The sequence below is a fragment of the Ascaphus truei genome, chromosome 8, assembly GCF_040206685.1.
Source record: "Ascaphus truei isolate aAscTru1 chromosome 8, aAscTru1.hap1, whole genome shotgun sequence".
NCBI lineage: Eukaryota > Metazoa > Chordata > Amphibia > Anura > Ascaphidae > Ascaphus > Ascaphus truei.
The window spans coordinates 36854651-36863879 of record NC_134490.1 but is presented as its reverse complement, the minus strand read 5'-3'; the positions used below and the strand labels follow the sequence as shown (position 1 = coordinate 36863879).

The 9229-nt window shown below is 46.3% G+C and overlaps 1 protein-coding gene across 1 annotated transcript; it reads left to right on the top strand.

The window, feature by feature from the left end:
• The first annotated feature begins 4174 nt into the window (after window positions 1-4174).
• Window positions 4175-8603, top strand: GPX4 (glutathione peroxidase 4). Its single transcript, XM_075611451.1, has 7 exons — window positions 4175-4343; window positions 6259-6350; window positions 6645-6789; window positions 7073-7224; window positions 7806-7830; window positions 7946-8005; window positions 8364-8603. The coding sequence occupies exons 1-7, from the start codon at window positions 4263-4265 to the stop codon at window positions 8394-8396; spliced, it is 588 nt and encodes a 195-aa protein (XP_075467566.1). The 5' UTR covers window positions 4175-4262; the 3' UTR covers window positions 8397-8603.
• Window positions 8604-9229: the final 626 nt, after the last annotated feature.

Sequence of the window (9229 nt, the reverse complement as noted above, 5' to 3'; positions counted from 1 at the left end):
AAATAAGGAGACCGCTAATGGTTAAACAGATTTAGTTTTGATTAAGGATGTTACAAGTATACTTGACTGTACGCTCCCTGCGTGGAGCACATGATAGATGTCACCCTACTACCCCTTCCCCTCACACCCTTCTATTTTCTGTACCAACTCCCCCCCCCCCCCCTCCCTTCTTTCTTCTGTTTTCCCTTTTGCTTTCAGTTTGGAAAAACAATAAAAAATATAAGTTATAAAAATAAAAAAAAGAAGGGAGGGGAACTTTTGGATGGACTGGAGGAATAGGGTCTATCTTGACTGTAATTGGTTCATGAGTCCCTTCTCTTATTATATGGAATGTATTCCCTGTTAGGATGTTGATATTTCCTGTTTGAGGGTTCGCCTCTATATCTTAAAGCAGCAGTCCAAGCTGCGTTTTTTTTTTTGCATTTTATTTTTGCCCCTTTAGTATGTGCATCAATACAATCCACACAATTATAAGTAATTAGCTAAATTGCCAATCGATCTGTTCTCCTGTGATCGATCGGTGAAGATTCGGCTCGGGGTGTCACGGTAACTTATGACAAGATATAATAAACACCAAATATCTGGGTTGAACTGAACGAGGCTTAGATATAATAAAATATATTTATTCCTTAAATAGGTGAACACAGCAATATAGTACAATTAACAGACAAGAAGGTAACACTTACTTAGGATTGGGGAATGGAGAAGTATCAGCTAGCAATTCTCCAGCAATCCGGTGACATTCAAGATGAAATCAGAAGAACTACAGAACTGTAGGGTTGACACAGTTTATATACCTTTGTAACCCTATTCTTAACATTGAATACAGACTATTGGTGAACAATTATCTGTATCCAATCCCCAACGTGGAAACACAGTTTAACCCATGCCCCCCAGCTAGTTAGCCCATGCGTACTGGGACTCTGAGGGTCTTATTTCTGTAGCCCCATAATTAAATCAGGGGCGACGACCAGTCTACCAGATGAAGTATCTGGCAGGATCTTCATTGTTTGTAGGTGTACATATAACACTTACAACCCACTCCAGTTTGATGCTTTTCCGCCCTCAGGTAAACAGTTAGAGTGGCAGAGTCTTTTGATCAGTACTTGGTTCCTAGTGTAAACAATCAGGGCAGTTAACTTTTGATCACAGGGCTTATGCTAAATCATCCGGCTGCCCTTCCTGACCTATTAGCATAGCAGATGGAGTCTGCATTTTCAGAGCAGATCCAAAATACCATATACACTTTAGTATCTTCACATATTAATAAATTCCGTTCTGGTGGGCCCAGTGGGTCGAAATTTGCCAGTTTTTAATGCCTACAGTGACTCTACATATTGGCCAAATTTCAACTCTCTGCGACCTCCAGAACCGGAGATACAGAAATGCACTTTAAAACATTTTTAAAATACAGGATTATAATGAAACATGGGAACAGGGGAACATACATTTTCCTGACATGACAAGGTGTAAGCCACATTCCTGGATCGCAGTCCAGTTATCCCCTTGCCTCCCTGATGAGGTCAGGGGGTGGCCATATGGGGTGCAACCCCTTTAATACCGGGATAACCCCCCTCTCCCTCTACACGGGGGTTCACTAAATGGCTGTCAGTGCAGCAGAAAAGGACCAATGATGCAAAGTTCTGTGGGGAAGATCGTGTGACCAGGCAGTCACTAGATCCAATTAGTGCACTGCTAGAGAGAGGGCAGGGCTCAAAAAGGGGTGTGACTTTGTAAAGGGTTGCTATAGAAACCAAAAAATGCTTCTAACATTATAATACATTAAAAATGTAATTGAGTTGTTAAAAAATTTTTTTTTAAATGCTGCAAGTATTTTCTTACAGTGCAGACCTGATTTATTTGAAAGAAACAAAAAAGAACAAACAAAAAAACACTTGTAGGCTATTGCTTGGTCTGCAGCTTTAAGATACTCCTACATCTCTGTTGGTAAGGAACATATTTCCTAGGGGAAACAGATTCCCTTGGCTGAGCATATACAGCTCACCCCTGTTATAGCACAATCCACTAAAACGCGGATCCGCTTATAACGCATTGTGAGCATGGCGTCCGTTTTTTAAAAGCACATCACCCCCCCTGCACATCCCATCCCATTTCCCCCTGCCCATCACATCCCCCCTTCCTGAAAATCTCCACACACATAGACACACACACACATATACACACAAACACATCTCTCCCTCCCTCCCTGTACCTCCGCTGGGGGGAAGGAGAGAAGGGAGCTGGTTCCTGGCCACGGGACTCACACAAACAGCAGACATCCCAGCCCAGACTCCATGAGATCCTCCCCCCGCTCCCCCCATATCGCAAGACTCACAGCTTCTCTGCACAGATCAGCTGCTGCTGCGGGTAGTGCTGCGTGGGGGGGTGGGGGGCTGCCGTTGCGACGCCGGGCTCAGGGAGAGTTATCCCAGCTCTCCCCCACCGGTGGACGTGGAACCCGTGATCGCGGCAGCCATTTTTTTATCGCGATCCCGATTATAACGCATCATATCGGGTGGACCCCGAGGACCGCATTATAACGGGGTTCAGCTGTATCTGCTCATGTCTGTTCTCCCTGGATGAGTCCTATTGGCAAATGAATACTGCTGAAGGGTGGGGTTTTTCCCCCTCATTTTTAGCCCAATTTCTAATTTTGCCTGTATCATAATCTTTTTTTATCCCTATTGAATTTACGTTACTTAACTTGAATGATACTTTTCTCTAGTTTGTCCATTCTTTCTTGTAATTCCCCATCTAATTTCTTGAATTCATTAATAGAATCCAGGGAATCAAATATGGTTTTAAGTTAATTGACTGAGGAGTCTATATTCTGCAGTGCTGTTTTGTTTTGTGAGATAAGTAGTCTCATCAACTCTATGGAACAATTGTCAATGATCTTATTAGACTTTAACAATAAACCTGGGTCATCTAAGTTCGAAGTTGGCTGTTTAAAGATACGTAACCCTCTAGATATTCTTTTAGGTTGCAGAAGGGTTTCCCCCTAAATTGCCTGAATTATTTGGATACCATGTGAGTTGGATTATCCCAAACCCTATTTATATCCAATCATGGAATCAAACACATCATTGTACTATATTCCCTCTTTATTTATGTTTTCACCTGAGGATATCTGCTCTGTTACCTGTTCCTGCCCATGTGATTACAGCATGCTTTCATTACCTGACTACTCACTTATTTGTAAGCCATTAAAATATTTTTAAAACAGTTATTGAGAGCCTGAAACCTGACAAATAAGTACATTTGTGGGTAATAATAACCATCCACATCTCTCTGTATCAAAATATTGTTGTAAGCCTCTTCGAAATTTGGTAGCCTTAGGCTGCGCTTATAGTGACGGAGACAGCGACGTTGCGGCAAAACAAATGCATTGCCATCGTCGCGTAAGCTTATAGGAAGCGCGACGGAGCGACGGATTGGTCGCGATCGCTGGAAGTCATCTCTATTTGATTTTCCAGCGACCGTCGCCTGACCCGCCGTCACTATAAGCGTAACAGTAGGCTGCGGCCATATGGCCTTCGACCATGCAGAAGCGTGCACCCGCGTGAAGTGGGAGCTTTTTGTGGACAAGGTAGACGTGCTGTGGGGGCGTGTCTGTGACATCACAGAGTTGCTTCGCCCACTCACGTGACCTGCCCATAGCGCGGAGGAATCAGTTTGAACCGATTCCTCGCGCACCGCCTTCTGCTGTTGCGCGGTCTGTGGGCGCGATCAATGCCTTAAGGCAATGTGATCGTGCAGCACACAGTCTTCGCAGCATGGACTAGATGTGGAGGACTTTGACAGGTACTCCTTGAACCAGCAGCACTGGTAACTGTATGTATACTTTTTGTCTTATTGGTGTGCAACATAGCACCTTTTTTTTGCATTTTCATGAATCAGCACAAGACTTCCTCATAAATAGGGTTTATATAGCAGGCCCCAGCATTAGAGATACCTGCTTTAGATCTGTAAGACCTGGGAACTCTTCCATTCAAACCACATCTATGAATAGTCACCAGGCCCCCTCCATAAATAACTTGCACCTGTCCCAGTCACCATTCTGCGTATCCAAGGCAGCAGAGGCTGGTACTCAGAATAGTGAGATGAGACTAGAAAGCAGAGAGGTTCAGAAGTGAGGCTTGGAACGCACGTGATAGGAAGGTCGGTTGGTACCGGCCCGTGTCAGGATTAGCCCTGACCCTTCACCTCCTGGCGCCCTGTGATAGGCGTTGCAGTGTGGAAGGGTGGAGCTTGCTAGCGCCATGTTCTGGTTGCCGTGTCGCACAGCGAGGCGGTTTATACTACTCGGAGCATTGATAGGAGCAAGAGGACACAGAGCAATGGTGAGGAGACACCTGCCTGATACCCAGCGGGCTGGCTGTGCCACGCTCAGTCTGCATGTTTAGTGTATGTGTGGCTGTCTGTATGAGGTGTCCATGTGGCTGCACGTGTAATATGCTGACTGTGTAGAAGACAGTACTCTGCATGCTGTGAGCAATGTGTAGGGTACACTGTGCTTCAGGTACTGCAGTGCCGCCATGCTTCAGACAGCGTGGTGTAGCCCTTACCCCTCGCTCCTCAGCACCACTCACTCCCCTGGGTTTATATATTTTTACATTTACGCTGAAGTATGTTTGTTACTTAGTTTTGTATGTACAGCACCCCCACTCAAGAAAAGTTATCGCTCCCCCACATGCCCTTTGTACCCCCCCACTCCTTGCTGTGACATTGGCCGGCTGTCCCTGCCCTTTGCACCCTGCCCTTTGCCCCCTTGCACTGATATTGGCCCTGTGTGTCTGAGTACCTGCCCTTTGCTTCTCTCTGAGCGGGTAATATGGAAACTCAGCCCTGTCCCACCACTTAACCCTTTCAGCGCTGGAGAGGTAGTGACAACCACTAGTTATATTAACACCCTTTGCTGCTAGTGGGACCTGTCCTGCATCGCGGAGTCATACTGTAAACACGGTGCTACAATAACAGGCCGGGCCAAGGGGTTGCAGACCTTTCTGGTAGAGCATGGGTTACAAATCTTACACCTGGAAAAAAACAACAGTATATGAAATAGTTTGTAACGGGACAAGACAGGGTAAAAAAAAAAGCCCATCCATTATCAGTGTTTGATTATATTAGTAGTGTGTGTAATATGGCTGTATCTGAGCCCAGGTGATCTTCAGTCTTATCCGGTGTGTTGTGTAGTTTAATTATCCCGTGTTACGTTATACAGCACACTAACTGTACGCAGACAACTGCAAGAAATTCCATATAGTGATTTATGAATTGATTCGGGACTGGATACGGGAGGGAGAAATTCCTCTTGTAGTACAGTCCTTTTAATTAGAAAATGGATTATTCCTTGTGCTTTAGATATCAATTCATTCTTTGCTTAGGATCCCAGACCTTTCTCTCTCCCCTTCCCCTCTTCAAAAAAAAACTCTTGCGTGTAGCAAATACAGTGATATTTAGTGCAAACGTGACCACTATATTCTATTGAATATTTGCAGCGTATGGTCATTTGAGTGGGGGTCTGAAATGCATTAGGAAAACGTGATCTCTTGACTCCCACTTCATACAGCACTCTAACCTGCCACCCACAGTTGGGGAGGGAGGGGGGTCACATTGCCCCAGTCTGGAGAAATCCTCTGGCCCTGGCAGTGTTTCTGTTTAATTTGTCTGAGCTGAAGGTGAGAGGTCGAATGTGTATGCCAACTGTGAGGGTGCACAGTGCCTTAAGTTTAACTCCATCACACACACACCATATGTCTGTCGTATGAAGTGAAATTGTCAGCATTATTCTGCCAGTCTGTGATGGCCCTGAAGAGGTTAACAAAATGTGCATTGTTTTTGAGATCCTGTCCTCTCCAGGGAGCAGCCGCCCCATTTTCTATCAGTCTAGTACAGCAGAAAGTGCAGGGAGTGAGTGGGGCTGTGTATCCCTTCCCTCAAAGTGCAGACACACAGGGGTCAGAGCATTATATTCAAGGCCCTTCCAGCCATGAAAGGGTCAGATGACAAGGCAGCGAGTGAGAATCGGATTTTGAAGTGGGAGGTTCATGTGTGAGTCAGCTTTGTGTGTCCTTGAAAATCCTTTTAATCAGCTGTTTAATATGAGGCTGTAAGCTCTTTTACTCTGATTAACTGTGATTGTTTTGTGTGCAGCAAATATTACAGCTGCTGCATGGTCAGGGGACCACATGGGTGGGGGAGCTGGGTGGGCCAAGGCTGCCCTGTCAGTGTCATTGACCTATAACCCGTCTGCAGTGCGCACAGGTGGACTGGACGAAAGCGGGGACTATATATGAGTTCTCCGCTAAGGACATCGATGGGCAGGAAGTGTCCCTGGAAAAATACAGGTAAGAGCCCCTCCTCCCGCTGTTTCTGACAGAACAGCAGTCTCAGAATAACATCCCCACCCACCTCCAACTAAACAACACACACGGTCACACAGGAATTGAGTTATCTTCAGGGACTGTAGTTGTGGGAGTTTGATGGGGCTCTTGTGGAAAGGTAACCCTACTTCTGACCACCACAGAACCTTAACAATGAATGGTGTTTGTGTATACATCTGATATCTATCTCAATTCCTTCTGGGGAGGGAGCTGTCCCACTGCCACCGTTTTTGATATAAACGTTTACTCTCCCCGCAGAGGATACGTCTGCATCATTGTCAATGTAGCGTCGAAATGAGGAAAAACCCCCGTAAACTACACTCAGCTTGCCCAGATGCACGCCACATACGCTGAGAAGGGTTTACGCATTCTCGGGTTTCCCTGCAATCAGTTCGGAAAGCAGGTGAGAGCTCGGGGAAGGGGAGACGAGAATATACAACTGGGAGAGGATGGTGAGGGGGATATGATTAAAATGTTTCCTCAAGCATATCAAGTTGATGGCATTTTTTGGAGAATGAGAAGTGCTGGAACAAGAGGTCCTGCTCTGAAGCTGGAGGGTGGGAGTCCTTCACTGAGAGATGTGGATGCATGGAGGAGCCCCTCACTGCTCAGATATGAACCTGACAAACTGGGGCCAGGTACTCTATTTTCCGGCAGTACCTATTTCTACCTCTTTTCCTCCCCAGGAACCCGGGGATGAGGCTCAGATTAAAGCCTTTGCTGCGTCCTACAAGGTGGAATTCGACATGTTCAGTAAGATCGAGGTGAACGGCGATAACGCCCACCCCCTGTGGAAGTGGATGAAAGACCAGCCGAAAGGGAAGGGCAGCCTTGGGAAGTGAGTATGAAAGGGAGGGGACACAGACACGACATGAGGATACTCTCATCCAGAACAGATGATGTTATTGTACTCACACCAAACATATCTACTCGTTCTCTTTGCTGCTCCCTAACATGTACTACTGAAATGGATGGATTGCGAGTTCGTTGGTCCAGTTATTACCTTACACAATGGTTACATTTTACTCCATATACTGTGCAGCTGCTTCCCAACGCTGGAGCCTGGTTCAAATAAAGGATTAATATTTTCCCCAATGCAGGGAAGTAGCTTCACGGCCTGTTGATTAAAGACTGACACTATTGGGTCCTGTATTACATCTCCATTGATTGTAAGCTCTTTAAGACAGGGGATTCCATATCTTACGGTTATTTTGCTTCCTGTGGACTCCTAATCTTATTACACCTGCTTGCTCCTTTTGTGTTTTCCTTTTTGTAACTGATCCTTTTCACCTGCACGCTACAAGCTCCTGTCTGCATATGATCTGCTCTTTGTATAAGAGGGGAGCTCAGACTAGTGTTGGAAAGCAGTCTTCTCATTCAGCCTCATCTTTCCATTTGTTTTTTTTTTCTTCTCTCTAGCGCCATAAAGTGGAATTTCTCCAAGGTGAGTACCTGAGTATGGGCCCCACACGTTCTGCTCCTGCTGTGCAGTGTGAGTGCGGTTACCCCTTTCCGTGACTCATTATGCCCGTTCTCAGCCTTGTCTATTCCTCCCACAGTTCCTCATTGATCGGGAAGGTCACGTGGTGAAGCGATTTGGCCCAATGGATAATCCATTGGTAAGTCAGGGTCATATTCGGGTGGAGGGCGTTTTTAGAGGCAAACAAACTGAAAGTATTAAGTCTTATTAAAGCACCAATGCTCCAGAACAGAGCCATGTGTGTATTTTCACTGCGTTTCATCTGTGGGTCAGATTATATCTGCGGCAGCAATGCTGCTGGCAGAGCAGTCATGCCATGTGCTTGGGCATCAAGGAATACAATCTGCTCAGCAGTCTCTGAAGTGTTTTAAGTAACCCTAATATTACCCAGTTACAGAGAGATGAAGGGATTTGCCTGAGGCTGGAATTGAAGCCACAAGCTTGTGTAGAGCAGTGCCCGCTGCAGCCCTTTCACTGTTCATTTTTCCCTCTTGCAGGTTATTGAGAAGGATCTGCCCAGCTACCTTTAGGACTGCCCCCTACACCCAGTGTCTGACAGCGTCTCACAGATTCTCCAGTCTCGGTCATGATGGTGTGCCTCAAAACCTTGAGGGTGAGGCAGACCGGAAGGCAACGTGGCGTGCGCCTACGGGAAGGAGACTGTCCTCCGCTGTCGGGAACTGCTCTGCAGGAAGATTCAGACACAGGAATCATGTGATAAACAGGAATGAAACCTTCCACTGTGTGCGTGTGTGATTAATGAGGGGAATTATCACTTGTCATATGTTAGTTTGGTGATGTCATCAAGTCAGGGACACTACACATTATGTGAAACATTCTGGTATCTTCCCCCAGCTCACGAGAACAGGGCGAGAGCCTGGGACTTCAGCTGCTACTATAAGACGCTTACCAACACTAACCCGTGTGCTGAGACTGATCCTGTTAAAGCAGCAGTCTGCACCGATCACTTTGTTTATTTTTTATCTGATGCTCTGTTTGAAATATGAAGTGATTGGGAGGTTAAAATGCAGCTTTCTCTAGAGCCCATTGCAGTCTAACAATTGTGTTATATTTCTCCCCCCCCCCCAAACACAGGGCAAGATACTAACATGGAGTAAAGCTCATAGGTGGCAGGAGGGTATTCTTGTCACTTAAACGCAAACTTAGGCCTCGGCCAAGCTTCCCGCTGGCGTGCTGACACTCAGGAAAAGCGGGTGCTTTCCCTGGCCTTAGACAGCGCGCCGTCAGGGGCGGGCCAGTGACGTCACGGAGCTGGTTTGCCCTCATTGGGCGAACCGGTCACGTGACCGGCCCTGCGCTCCAGCGAGCGCTGACATGTAAAAATTTGCTAAGACTTCCGCGC